Source organism: Dermacentor silvarum, chromosome 5, assembly GCF_013339745.2.
Source record: "Dermacentor silvarum isolate Dsil-2018 chromosome 5, BIME_Dsil_1.4, whole genome shotgun sequence".
NCBI classification, from domain to species: domain Eukaryota; kingdom Metazoa; phylum Arthropoda; class Arachnida; order Ixodida; family Ixodidae; genus Dermacentor; species Dermacentor silvarum.
This window is the reverse complement of record NC_051158.1, coordinates 158,861,668-158,876,716: the sequence shown is the minus strand read 5'-3', so window position 1 is coordinate 158,876,716 and position 15,049 is coordinate 158,861,668. Positions and strand designations below refer to the sequence as shown.

Here is a 15,049-nt window from a genome sequence, read left to right as displayed (position 1 = left end):
CGGGGGTAGACGATATTCTAGTTGACATTAAGCGGAAGAAATGGAGCTGGGAAGGCCATGTAATGCGTAGGATGGATAACCGGTGGACTATTAGGGTTACAGAATGGATACCAAGAGAAGGGAAGCGCAGTCGAGGACGACAGAAAACCAGGTGGGATGATGAAGTTAGGAAATTCGCAGGCGCAAGTTGGAATACGCTAGCGCAAGACAGGGGTAATTGGAGATCGCAGGGAGAGGCCTTCATCCTGCAGTGGACATAAATATAGGCTGATGATGATGATGACGATGATGAAGTGTTTATTCGTTAACACTGTTGGCGCCATTTGTTCTTACTTGCAGGTCCTATGCGAGACATCTGAAAGGCTGCGTCCGCGTGGAAGATCTGCGATTCGGCACCCGGCGAACTGGTGAATCATGTCGCAAGTGCCGCCAGTAGAACATGCGATCGCCACCACAAGCACACCCGACATGTGCTGCACAGAATGGAACGCCCTCAACCTCCCCTGCACAAATGAGCACAATGCGAGCTGTCGATTACTGGAGCACTGTCGTGTATTCAACGAGGTACTTCTTGGCGCTGGCCTGGAGCTTAGGGAAGACAGACGAGCAAAGGGCAGAGCGGGTGCCCTCATTGCGGTCGCCAAGTCAAGCACTTGCGGGTGTGTCTTGTATGGATCAATGGAAGACCCCCGTAAAGCGAAAGCACTGGACCTTGTTGAGTGTCTACTCGGCCAGCACCACTGCATTACAGCGGTGGAATTCAATTGCAACTTGACGCAACGCCGTTCGTTGCTCCAAGCAGTAAAACGCCATTGCTCTTTGAAAAGTGTTACTGTCTGGGGAAATGTTTTCACATCTGACAGCGCAGCATGCATGTTCAAGGTTATCAAATCTCTCTCGCAGCTCGAGAGTCTTGCCTTCAAGGTTTACGACTCTCAGAAGGAATGGGGAATTGATACGGATATGTCTTGTAGTTCATTTGACCTAAACATGTATCATCTGACGACTCTCGACGTTGCAGACCTTATACTGACAGATATCCAAGCTTCTCGGCTGGTCCAGGAGCTCATTGAAAACAACAGCATCACCGACCTCGCCGTCGGAGAATGCGTGTTCCTCTCCTGCGACAAAGATTCCCACCCGCTCTTCATCAGATACCTTTCCAGAGAAGAGTCCACGCTGCAGAAGCTCACCCTCAGATCTGCCAACATTTTGGATAGCGGTTTCCTCCTGAGGGAACTCATCGAGGTGTTCGGCACGATGAATAATTTACAAGAACTGACTGTGGACATCGTCTTGACGAGGAGAATATTGTAAGTATAGCTGACATTGTTTTCTGAAATGTAGCTATCATTGAGACATTTCACAATGTCTTTTTACCCGAATTTCGCTGTATTAACCCTGTAATGCCTCACGCATCATCTGTATATTGTATTCCGAGTATGACGCCTACGTCTGAATAATGCACGGCTCTCTGAAAGAATATAGTTGCGTTTTTAATACTCTTGAGCAAGCCTTCAGTTGAAAGTTCAGTAAACCATTTACTAATTGTATCTTTACTTTACTAATTAGGTTTGAGACTAAGCGAAAGTCGTTATACACATTCAATTTGTACAAAAAACTTGAGTTCTGTGACAGCAACGCTAAATACAGTTCGAATCAGGCAGCCGGGCCCGGAGATTTGTTGCCACCATGCTTACGTTCTCCAGCCAAGGCCGGTAACATTAAATATGAGAAATAACGGGCGTACGCTAAACGTAACGGGTCCTGTAGCATTCTGCACACGAAAAATGAAGCCTGCCATTCAGCTGAACATGGTAAACTAGACCTGTCTACTACATCTACCATCAGTAGTTTCTACATCTTCCCTTTTTGTGATTCAAAACAAAGGCGTTAATCGGGAAATTTTTCACTTGTGAATAAATTTAATGACACTCTGTACAGTAAATCAGTTTAGTCTATTAAGTTGTTGGTTTCACACATTCTTGTAATTATTATGATCAATATTATGTTCATTATTATGATTATTACTACTGGCAAAAATAACAATTAAACATGGAAGTTTTTGAATATCACGCAGGAACCTGAACCCAACACGTTAGCGTGTCATGAGCATCGAAATGTTTTCTTTCATTTGGACCGTTCTGGAACCGTGAACATTGCCGAAACTCTGTGGGTACTTTAAGCGCAATGTGGTCTTCCTTTATCTGAAAAAGGACTGACTGTAGACCTGAGGAGAGGGTGTAAATAACCATACCATGGCAAGCTGGCACAGCACCTGCAAGGTTGTGTCGCCACCCGTCGGCCTTTTGGCGTCTATTCTGCCTTACCACGCCTCCGCTCGGAGTAGTAGTGGACATCTTTCTGTTGCTTTTCTGCTTGTGGCATTCGAGGTCACAGACCTCGAATATGGCGGATGGCACAGGCTTCACAGTAGCTGAGACTGAGTGCAATTCTTCTGCACGTTAAGGAATGTGAATTCCAGTCTGTGAAAATAGTTTTGTTTGGTACTTTATCGTTTATTGTTTTTCTCAAGGGTGTTGATTTTGTTTTTTTCTTGGGGTCAGTCAGTGTTCATCTAAAACGTCTTTCCTATATGTGTTTCTAGCATAGACGCAGTCACCCTCTTCGCGGAAGTGGTCACTCAGAGCGTCACACTACGCACCCTGACACTGCCTTCGACGAACTGCGGATGCCAAGCTCCAGTCTGGTCTTCTAGTGCCCAGCTTCCAGACAGCAAAGCTGCGCAAGGGGTGGAGCCCTGGCTCGCAGCCCTTCGAAAACCAAACTCGGCGCTCAACCAGCTCTGCATCGATTTGCGCGCCTTCAGCGAACCTGAGTGCTGCGCCTTCTTCGACGCAGTCGCGGGTAATAACGCTCTGAAGTTGGTGATCGTCAACTCTTTGCCCTGCATTGACAGGCTAGACAGGGTCTCCAACGCGATTCGAGAGCAACGGCTGAACGATCGAGTGGTCATCAAGGGGCATTACATGTACAACAGCACGAAACAGCTGCAGCAGTGCCCCCAAATTAGCAGCGTAGCCATCAGTGCAAGCAATTTATGGTTCAGCAGAAACATCTCCATGCGTTCAATTAACTCTGCTTTAAAATTTGTTGGTGACTGTGCTCACATAACGACACTGTGGGTTAATTGTGACTACTTCAATCGCAAGGCATTCTCCGCCTTGGCTGCATGTCTGAGGGGCCCGTCTTCGCTCATTGATGTCGACCTAAACATTAGTCACATTTGGAACCTTCCTACAAAACAGGAGCGTCGGGACGTGCACACGCAACTTCTATCAGCACTGGCGTCCAACCTCAAACTAGTCAGAGTCAGCGTTACAGGAGTGCTGCTGTCCGACAATGACTTGAAAGTGCTCGCGGATGGTGCCAGCGAGAGTTGCCGGCTCATAGATCTCACCATAACTCCGGCCTGTGTTTCCTATGCCATGCATAATGAAATATGTGGAAAAGAGGGCTGCTGCTTTGTGCACATGGCCGAAGCGTTCCCGGGAACATCGGACTTCAAGAACATGGCGCTGGCGGACATCTTGGTATGACTCATATCTAACTGCTGTTTTTGTTTGTTCCCGATCCCAAGGAAAGTGATATGCTAAAGAAAACAGCGCAGGCATAGAACGTGCTGAATAGCTTTCTTCAGAAATTACAAGAAAGAACTTTGATGCGAGTGTCTAGATTAGCAGTGCGTGTGCCTTTCTTACAAGGACAGGAATGAGGGACAGCACACGGATCTCCTTAAACTTCGCCTAGATTTGCTTAGAAAGTTTTGTGGCTTTGCATATTAATCAATTACGGTAACATATTGCGTCACAGGCGCCACAATTTGCAATATTTATGCGTATATGCTGAGACTAATTGCCTTTGCTGTCTTTAGAAATATGTTAGTGATTAGTAAATTATTAAGGAAATAACGCCTTAGAAGCCTTCACAAAAAACTTTGATGCCACAAGCACATGTTGACATATCCATGTATTAACCATCATTCACGTGATAGCTCATTGATCTCAGAACCATCCTTCTCTCTGGTGATTTTGTCACGAAACTCTATGGGACTTGCCGACTTAGGCTTAGCGAAGAGTAATCGAGAGGCAAATTCTCTTGGCAGTTGGCGCACATAACTTCTGGTACCTGTTCGCTTTATTCTTTTAACGCTATAGCGTTAAGGGCCCCGTGTCACAGAAAATCCGGCGTCTGCGTGGATGCCGGCGTCCGTGGCGGAGCAAATCATCCCGAACCACCCGACCGCGCAGGCCCTCCGCGTGGTGCAAGGTGTTAGTGAACAAACATGGAATTTCTCACAATGAAATCCATCAGAAAAATGGTAAACTACAATTTCACCACAACCTACAGACACGGTGGCGTCACTGTAATTTGAATGTACGAGGAAACATAATTCTGTTACGAGGAAACTCAAACACAAACCTCTTTTCCAGCCTTTCTGCCATACCAACAGCGGCGCGCTTCGGTAGGCTACTTGCGAAAATCTTATCCAGATGGCGCTCGCATCCTCGGCAGGTCAAATAGGGACTTGGCATGCCTAATGCGTTTTGGACACGCACGTCGGGGCAATAGCAAACAATTAGTAACATAATAAAAAAAAGGTCCTAGGGCCGTCACATTTTAATATAAGACGACTTATATTGCCCCTGGAAAAACGTCTTCCCAGCAATGCATTTCTGTTTAAAAATGAAGCCGACTTTAAGGGGATCGGTGTAAGTTTGGTCTTTGTAAGCTGGCTTTCCCACGTTCTGTGTTGCAGTGAAGCCAACTAAAGAAAAATGCTATGCGAACGGGGTCCGATAACACTACGCGTTCCACTCTTCAAGGCGAAGCTTAAACGTCCTCCAATTTTTTTTGTGCACACCAGCTTAATAAATAGAATGTACCGTTAAGTGCCTCCTATTATACGATATTTGGTACGGTTTTTCTCCAGTTTAGTAAGCTTTCGTCATTAGGTTTGGGTAAAGATGCCGTCTGAATGCTTCAATCACATACGACTCAGGCATTTTATCGGAGGAGCATACAGATAAATTGTTTTCTTTTTTTCCGAAGCAGTCCACAAATTGCCATTTTTGTGTTGTCTTCAAGTATATATATATATATATATATATATATATATACGGTCGAATCCCCCTACAACGAATGCCGCTACAACGAAATTTCCGCCACAACGTAGATTTTCGGATTCCCCGTCAGCTGCCCATAGAAAGTAATACAAAAAAAGTCCCTTCATAACGAAGGTGTTTTATTCGGTATTTCCGCTTCAACGAACTTTTCGAGAACGAAACTGTGACTGAATTGAAATTGAAACTGCCGAGTAGTCAAATTAGAAGGCCCTTCCAAAGCTGTGACGATCGTATGTCCGCTTCAACGAGGTTTTCGCGAACGAAATCAAATTCAAAGTACCGGTTTAAGCCACTGCAATCCATAGCCACGCGTGATCACCACGCGTCTGCGCGACACTGCTAGGGGATCACCACAATCGCTGCCGTTTTCTGTGGTGTGTGTCCGGGTGAAATGGATACGCCAACGATGAAGCGTAAACTTCTCTCTCTCGAGGAGAAGGCACATACGATCGCCGAGGCAGAAAGCAAAAGAAAAAATCTCGCAGTTTCGCCTGCGAAGCATCGGTTGCGATAGCAAGTTAGTAGACAGCTATATGAACTAAAGATAGTAGTTTTCTTGTAAACATTCGCTAACTAAATTACCGGGCACGGTGTCACACGCACACAGATAAACGTGAACAGATCTCGCTCGATGACCGCGGAAACTCCGTGTCAACACGCTGGAGTGAGACGCGGCAATAACAGCGAACGAATTGACCTCTCTGCCGTCACTCGCTTCACCGCGAACTAAACGTCGAAAGCACACGACTCTACCGGCACTAGTTGCACTTTGCCCCCATCGCAGATCGCTTTGAAGATGAGGCCCGCGCGGGCGCTCACTTTCTGCACTTCGCATTTCAAGATAGCGGCCGCGCCGCAGCCGCTGTTGTCAACAAGATGCTAACGTCTCGTCGTTTGGGGAAAATGACTATCCGCTAGACACACCGACTCCGGCGACTGCTTTGAAAGCAATGGTTCATTTTCGCCTCATCAGAAAAGTTATCCGTACCCACGACAATGCGATGGCTCTTTTAACGGACTCTGAGACTCGCGTAACGTCTTTGCTTGCCGTGAAGCGTAAGAAATCCAGGCTGACCGACTTCGGGAAATAAAACTTCCGGTAAGCGCAAGCTTGCCGACTTTGTCATAAATATGCAGTGAAATTGCGATAATTCAAACCGCTTCATTGTGAAGGTGCGTGTGCCTCAAAATGAGTGTTTCGCAACCAGCCGGGCACGCGCGTTGGATTAGGCGTCAGCCGCAATGTACGAAAAATGCTGTAACAGCGGCGGAAAATGCATTCTCTCGTGAAGTTGACACTTTATCGACTGCCTTCGGTACCTCTCAACCTTTGCCGCCCACTGCCATCGCGAAGATTTCCCTGACGATGGTTTCGGTGTCGTTCGCGGCTTTGCCGTTTGGCATACGTACCGTATTTACTCGATTCTAAGCACCCCCTTTTTTTCGTGATCGCGATGCCCAAAGTGAGGGGGGGGGGGAGGTGCTTAGATTCGAAAAATCTCCCGTGACGCTTGCGCGCCGCGCGTAGCCGGAGCCGAGTGTCACAGAGACGGACTCGTGACGCCCGCAGCGCGCGGGCGTCACGAGTCCGCGCGGCTCTGCAGTCCGACTGTGCGGCGGGATCGCGCTGCAGATGCCGTGCCACCTCGGGAGTGCGACGGCTCCGGCTACGCGCGGCTCGCGGGCGTCACGAGGCGGCCTTGGCTACGCGCTCTTCTTAACAAAAAGGCGGTTGCTTATGGCGTTTTTCACTGGTCGATCTGGAGCGGCCGCCGAAATCCTGGAGCGAGCGCTCGCAATTCACCAACCCTAATCTGCCAGTGGAGAGCGAAAATGCTCCGCGCTGAATCGTACCGGAAGTCTGCGCACACACGTCGCAAAAATCGACTTCCGCTCTGCATGTTTCCATGGCCACCAAGATCGCCGTCCCCCAGCGAGTGAAAGTGACGTACCTTTCGTCCTATTTCCGCCCGAATCCGCGCCTCGGCAGCGGAGCAAGTGACAGCGATCCGGCGCGGAGCGAGTTGATCCGAAACAACAACTGAAAAGCGCGAACCCGCTCCAGCTCGACCAGTGAAATGCGGATTCGCAGCCGTGGAGCAAAAAATCCTGCTCCAGATCGACCAGTGAAAAACGCCATTAGATTCGCATGCAAACTTCTCCCCCAATTTTTTTCGCGAAAATAGAGGGGGGGGGGTGCTTAGTATCGCGAAAATACGGTATATACATACCAATTCGCATCAACGAAGTTCCGCCACAACGAAATTTTTCGTGTGTCCCCGTTGTAGCTGGACTCGACTGTATATATATATAATATGGTATCTAAAGCATATTTCGAACAAGTTGGCGATTTGTTCAGAGGACGGTGCCGCCTTTATCTGGCAGAGGTAGTGCCCGCCCAATGTGATGCACCTAATGCACCCACCTCTCTTTTGTATGGCATTATCGAGGCATCGTGTGAATAGATGTTTACTATGGCCTCTGAGATCTGGCAGCGCGCACGTGGATCCTGTCGAATGCTTGGGCCATTCTTGTGCCCACGAAACACAAGAAAGGAAATGACCACTGAACATATCCATTTATTGCCCTCACTCGCTGCAATTTTTTCAAACATTTCTTGTGAATGTTGGTGCTGCAGATTGCTATGTTCAATATTCTACGACCCCCTCAATTGTGCTTTACATCAGAATCCTTATTGCAGGTTGCTGAGATTTCTTATAGGCGATTAGCGCGATTACATCTGCAGGTACATTACGTACTTCAACCAAGCTAGTTTTCATTTTCTTTTCTATTCGCGAACGTTGCGGACTTCAATTTGTGTGCAAACTATAAAACGCTTGTAATGTTTGACCTTTACACGGTTATCACCATTCCTTGATTTTTAACCGCATCTTCTGCTGTTTCTGCATGCAGGAAGCGACCAGAAGGAATGCGTCCGCTGTCTCGGCCGCTGCACAGTTCGTGGTAGGCGAGCAAGATGGCGTCAAAGGGGCACGTGACATGGAGCTGATGCACGACCATCCACGCCTCCTCGAAATGGTGAGGGAAGGTGCGGGTGTCTCCAGTGCCGAAGCCAAGAAGATGATCAGCAGCGCCTGGCTTCGTGTCCGCCGCTGTAGCCTCGAAGAGTTTATGCGAATGGCTGGTGTCGTCAAGGAGAAGATGAAGTGCCTGGGTCATCCCGATGCCAGGCCACAGCTCAGCGACATCAACCACGACTGCTGGCTGAACATCCGCGATTTCCTGAAGATAGCAGACGTTCTGCAAAACTGAGGCACTCAAGGTCAGTAAAAAGCACTTGTAAATTGCTTTTATGTCCAGTGGGGACGGTGAGGGGGAGGGTGGTGGCATATGGTTTAAGCTTGTTGATTACTAACAAGATGATAAAAAGATAATTCCGCCGTGAATGTGGAAGGAAAAATGTATTGGCCTAAATACCATAACATAGATGTACTTTTCATTATATCAACTGTTTTCATAGATTCACTTACGAACACCCAACTAATATGAGAGAGTTCATATAATGTAAATGATCCAGAAAATAATCAAATTCTGTGGTTTTATATGCGAAAATCACTAGCTGATTATGATGACCACATGAAGCCAACAGACAATGAAGCCAAGGAAAGCATCGGGGAAATTAAGTGTAGTAATGTGTAAACTGATTATGAGGTGTACTGCGGATTACACGTGACCACCTGAGATGTTCTTATGCGCAGTGAATGCAGGATACACGAGGGTTCTTGAATCTCGCTATCGTCGAAATAATACCGCAGGTGCCGGGGATCATACCCGCGAGCTCGTACTTCGCAACGCAATGACAGCCAGAGCATCACCACGGCAGGTTCCAAATAATGTGCATTAGGTTGGGCACTCTTTCAGTGATACTTGGTATCCCAAAACAACTTTACAGTTTACATTTATTCCTCTACTGGTTCTCCTATAAATGAATGAAGCTGTTGCGATATCACCGAGAAGGATTCAATCGCTTTCACATAGTTGTTTATTATTAATTGATAATTGTTTAAACGAAAATGTTGAAGAGTTTAATTATGGGGGAAGATGGCAGCCCTGTTACGCAGGGCTTGGTACTTCAGTTGGGGTTATTGGAATGGTGTGAGGAGAAAAAAAAAAGGGATAGCTATGAATAAAGAAACTTGAAAGGTTTCTTGTACAGCCGTATACTAGCAATTGTTATGTGTGTGTGTGCAAAGAGAAACTGACGTGGCATTTTTGGTTCTCGTGTTTCTTTAAACGAAGGTTGCTGACATAAACCATATATGATATAATACTAGCAAGCCTAAGAGTACGCTGAAAAGTTTATTCTGATAGCTTTTATTCGACTTAGATTTGGCTTCGTATCCTGAGATGTCATTGGTGGTGAAGGTGGTGACGTGCAATAAGAATATCATGACGTGGCACTCCAGCCTTCGTGCTGGGTCATCTTCTATGTTGCTGAACCGGGCTGGGCACATGCAGCGGCCTGGCTCAAGACATAGCGAGTCTTATACCTCAATTTATTCGTTTTGTTTAGTCAGGTAACTTCCTACTGACCTGCTCTATTATCGAAAACATTGATTGCCAAGGCACACAACACCACATGTCAAGCTGTAGTGATGTTTTTTTTTTTTTTTTTGCTTGAATTCTCTTACTGTAATATTCTAATTTTATATTCCCATGCAGTGCTACAGTAGAACTAGTGATTAGGGCGAGTTTCGTTATAATTGCTGCCAAGCTGCTACTCAATAACTTATGTGGCTGTTCTTAGGTTGTAAGTCCAACTTATATATATTTAGACGATTGTTGTGTATCTTTCATTTCCTTCTTGTTCTCATCCGAGCATGTGGATTAATAACTTGTCTATGATTAAAGTAAGTGTGCAAGTAGAAATTTGTTGGTGTAATGAGCTTCTATTAGTGAGAAACATAAACCTAATAGCGACGATATATTGGATCTTCCCAGTTTGTATGCTGCATCAGCGAGTGCGCGTTTGCATGACTATCGATCCCTTGTTCGTCTTGGCAATGATCTCTCGATGGATTTTCTTACACTTGCTTGCACCCTGCAGGGATCAGCAACAAGCAGGGCTTCCAAGTCTGTGCGTAGACCAGGGCAAGGCGGGTCCCTTTTGCGTCGACGTAGGGCTGTAACCAGGGGGAGCCACGCATCAAGTACTTCGACTCGGTTGGCAACCTCTTGACTCGTCACTCTGGCCACACCGCGGAAGCCCGCTGGTGCTACGAAGCCGCCGGTTCCTGCGCGTTTTCTAGTTGGCTGTGTTCCCGTAATGATGAAGGTGTCCTATCGTAGAGCTGCTGGTGTTCATTTGGCAAATAGCCATTTAGAACGGCATCGGCACTGTGACTGCAGTCCTGAATTGTGACGGCGAGTTCCTGACGGTAGTGCTCCCATGTCACTTGGGAGCACTACCGTCACATTTACAAACATCTGTTGAAACACATGCAAATCAAGCAAGACAGACTAATTTTGGAAGCAGTCGTCTGGACGTTGGTCAGACGACAGAAAGATTTGTCCACAAATCTTTCTTGTCAAAAGAACAAGAAAGATTTGTGGACACGCGGTGGCGCTGCCATCGCCAACTATGTTTGTCTGTGCTTTTGCCGCATCTACCGTGCTGCATGGTTCCTTTTGGAACTACAAGAGTATGTTTGACGAATGTGGTCCGACAGGTGAATAATACAAGGTATTACGAGAAGAGAGAGAGATAGAAATAGAAGTGACGAAATGCAGGGAGGTTAACCAGACGCACGTCCAGTTTGCTACCCTGCACTGGGGGAAGGGGGTATAGGGATGAAAAGAGAGAGAAAGAAGATAGAGCACAGTTTCGCGCACATTTGAAGCTTCGCACGAAGTGTACACGCGGTTGCCAAAACCTGTAGACTTGAGGTATTGTAACAACACTTTCGTGGCTTTCTGTACCATCGACGCTTACGGCCACGGTCCAAGGATCTTCATTTCCGAAAATGGTCTAGAGTCCAGGCGGTTCAATGCTGTCAGGAGAGCTTCACGCTCAACATCGAACTAGTTGCAGAAACATAAGACATGCCAAATCGTTTCTCAGGTTCCACAAGAGTCGCACATGGGCGTATCCCCCATTCCAATGCGTAACGAGTAGGACTTTGTAAATGCCACCCCGAGCCAGAAGCGGCACAATACTGTCGCCTCAAAGCGGGAAATGTTTGATGGCATTTGTAGCTTCAAGAATGGGTCAATTTTGCGAAGATGACACTTCGGGAGGTTAAGAGAAGACCTATATTTGTGTGTCATAGCTTTAGCAACGATATGAAGCTTTCTTGCAGCGTCGGTCCTGAACAAGGGGATTGGGACTGGTCGGCCTTCCAGATGAGCAGACCGGGCGGCTTCATCAGCGAGGTCATTACCAGCAATGCTGGTATGTCCAGGTAGCCACTGAAATATAATTTCATGCCCTTTAGTGATAGCTTGATGGTGGTCGTCTCTTTTATCTCACATGCCAGCTGCTTATATGTCCTGTAATAAAGGGCAAAATGCAGACTCCGAAGTGCTGCCTTAGAATCGCAAAAGATGACCCATTTCTAAGGTGTCTCTTGCAGGAGGTATTTTACAGCAGCACGCAGGGCAACAAGCTCTGCCGCTGTTGATATTGTCAAGTGTGACAGTTTTAACTGGCTTTCGTAGCCGGAATGACAACGGGACCTGAAGAGCTGGTAAATGAGACCGAACTATCGGCAGAGATGTGTATTCGGTCCCCGTAGGTCTCATTCATTAATAGCAGCGTCATCTGTTTCAGAGCTATTTTTGGGCGATTGACCTCTTCTTTACTCCCGGAATACGTAGGCGCACCTGAGGCACCACAAGGGGAATAAAGGCCTTGTTGCTGGGGTGTATGCTGACGGAATACAATCTGGATTGGTGATGATAACTTCAGAAAACTTGGAACGAGGTCTCCGCGAAGGCAAGAATGCCAAGTGATGATCAGGAATGCGGGAAAGATGGATATGCTCCCTGAGACAATCCACTGCGACGTATGTTTGGATCGGATGGTCTTTTGCGAGGACGACTGTTGCAGTTGTTGACGCGCAGCGAGAAAGTCCTAAGAATGTGCGCAATGCTTAGCCCTGTAAGCTCTCAAATGAGCTAACATTTGACTTGCACGTATTGGACAACACTGGAAGGCTGTAGTGCAGATTAGAGCACTGCACAGGCTGTTATTATCGGCCCGGGCCCGGCCCGGGCCTGGCGATTGTAAAAGTTTTCCCGCCCGAGCCCAGCCCGGTGACTCAAAGCGAGACCCGGGCTCGCTTTGCCTGGCCTCCGATTTGCGATCAGGCCTCCGTCGGGCCTGATCGCAAATCAGGCCCGACGGAGGCCCGAACGGAGGGCGTCGAGAGCAAGGTGTTCGAAATAGGAACAACCGAGTTTTTGTTGGCGCATGCGTCGTTAACAAGTACTTTAACCTTCAGTAATTTATTTTACAAAACGTCATGGTGGAAAAAGATGACCAGTCATGCAGGTACGAGAAGCGTTTATTGAGTTGCGGCACACTGTACTTTTTTTGCGAATACAGTGGTTGGAATCGTCAAAGGCGTTTTGGAGCAGATTTTGTATCGGGCAGAATGATTTGTGGAGCCTGTCCCCACTTTAATAGCAGGTTGTCTTGTGGAGTTCACTCACCTCCAGTTTCCATCGCTGCAATTGTCGATGCGTCAGCTGGCATGACCGTGAGATGCTTCTTCAGCTTTGTTTGACAGAGCCGACTAGTGGCAGGGTAGATTGTCTCTCTTCCTGGAGCATGCCAGTTCCTTCTTTAAACGGTGCCAAGAAGTCAATTATCTCTTTTATAGTATTTTTGCTAACTTCTTCTACTTGCGAGCTTTCTCAGGAATCCAGGGGGACTTCTACCTTCTCGTATTGCTTGTACACAGAATTCAGCATGGTGAATTTTGAATTCCACTTAGTACTCCTTGATTTACAACGTGGTGTAGCTGGCCAGCCCGCTCTGCTTCAGGAAGGTGACGACCCTCTTCACATTTTGCAACTGCCCACGCATGTGTGGTAGATGCTCACTCAAGAAACCATTCAAAAATGTGGCGAAGGATGGTGTTGAGGACGTGTGCGGCACAGCTGATGCTCCTGTACGGTCAAATGGCACTGATGACGTTTGCTTGGTGGGGGGGGGGGGATCCTTCGTAAATAATAGCAAACGTTTCAGTTCGCAGTCGTCCACGTTGTGAGCTGTGGCTGTGATGCACGCTGTTTTCTTACAATCGTGAGTCCACATGTCGACATTCATGGAACAATGGCCTTCTTCCATCGCTGCCTTGATCACTGGCCTCAGCGTTTCTCGTAGATCACCGGCCACTTCAGCTGCCTTGCGAGACACCGTCGGGGAGTGCTCAAGTGATTCTTTGGCGAATAGGGTTCCGCATCGGCATAGGGTTCAGCGCATCGGCAGTGACAAGCTCATTGGCAAGCTTAAAACATACATAGATTATCTCGCACGACATTGAAGGGCCTCGTATATTTAGCACACCATCTGACGCACGCTGTCGCCATGCTATCTCTTAGGCTGGCAGGAACCGTTGGCTTCTTTTCAGAAAAGAAGGAAGTTAGCACAGCAGATCTTCTCATTGATTTACACTTGTGCCTGTGCAGGTGAGACGTTCAGGTCTTACTTGTGTCAAAGCTTAGAAAGGCCTTGCGCTCTTTGCATTGCACACGCCTGCTGGATATAGAGTGTTGCATTGAACAACCCAAATTTAAGGAACTTCTTCCAAACGTTACTCTTTTGGGGGTGCTTTGACACAATTAAGCTTCAGTTTCCCGCAAGCAATGTACTCATTCAAGCAGGTATTCAATGTCCACTGCATACATGTAAAATTATCATCTACTGTTACGATTGCTGTTACGATTAGCAAAATATCAAGTTAATTATTTTTAAAAAGGAATTCAATATATATATATATATATATATATATATATATATATATATATATATATATATGCTTGCTATCTATACAATAAAGAAAATCAGCAAAGCAATTCTTTGACAATTCCATTTGTATGGGGTACCTGTCATGCTCACATCGAAAATCCATCTTTAGACGTTCTCTGGCTGGGCTTGAGCCATCATAGGGCCAGCTTATGCTGGGATTGGCCTATGCAAGCTGGAGTGACGCGTTGCTACCTCACACGGACACGGTCAGCCTAAGTCGCCCACAACGCCGGATAAATGTATCATTCAATACAGTAGCGAATACTTCCGTGAGCTTCTACGGAATGAATGCCAGGCTGTCTTGTGGAAACAGCGCTCTAAACAGTCATAGCAGCTAAAACTGAGCTGATATTACGTACCAACGGCGCTATAGACAGTCGCTTTCTTTGTCCACTTATCTGTCGCACTCAGTCTAACTCAGGGTGGTTAACTTAATCTCTGTAAAGCAGAGCCCCTGCAGGCACCCGAGGGAAAACCCGAAACGCATTAAAAAAAACACGATGGCAACCACCTTCCCAGAGCCAGGCAGAGGGAGATGGTGAAACGACGCCGTGAGGAGGCAAGGCAAGAAAGTGCATGGACGGAGCAGCGGAAAGTTCAGTATACCAAGAGGTGTACCAATGCGAGCGCTTTGTTGGGGCTCCTGTATTTGTGACCTGGGTAATATGACCGCGTCTCAATTAAGTTTTAGCTCCCGTGCACTTACTTCGCTCTGATAGTATAAAATGAGCACTAAGGTTTCGTCACATTGCTAATTAACCTCATTCCTTCGTTATATTATCGAGAAACCAGCGCAACACAGCATTCAATATAAAGAGTTCTATGCAGCTTGGTAAACGTATACAAGGATGGATGCATTTTAAATTCCTTAAGTGAATCAGTGAAGTTGAAGTAAAATTGAAGCAGC

General features: G+C 46.9%; 1 protein-coding gene across 3 annotated transcripts in view; it reads left to right on the top strand.

The window, feature by feature from the left end:
* LOC125946090 (uncharacterized) overlaps window positions 1–10,520 on the top strand; it is a 30,949-nt gene extending 20,429 nt beyond the window's left edge. For 2 of the 3 annotated variants that reach the window (XM_049668548.1, XM_049668549.1), the window contains exons 2-5: window positions 340–1,313; window positions 2,609–3,554; window positions 8,061–8,430; window positions 10,216–10,520. In XM_049668548.1, coding sequence (XP_049524505.1) covers window positions 415–1,313; window positions 2,609–3,554; window positions 8,061–8,420 — 2,205 coding nt within the window. In that variant the 5' untranslated portion in view covers window positions 340–414 and the 3' untranslated portion in view covers window positions 8,421–8,430; window positions 10,216–10,520. Of the gene's footprint in view, window positions 1–339; window positions 1,314–2,608; window positions 3,555–8,060; window positions 8,431–8,923; window positions 9,014–10,215 lie in introns of those variants that run through there. The other variant, XM_049668550.1, reaches the window with a different exon arrangement.
* The last annotated feature ends 4,529 nt before the right edge of the window (window positions 10,521–15,049 follow it).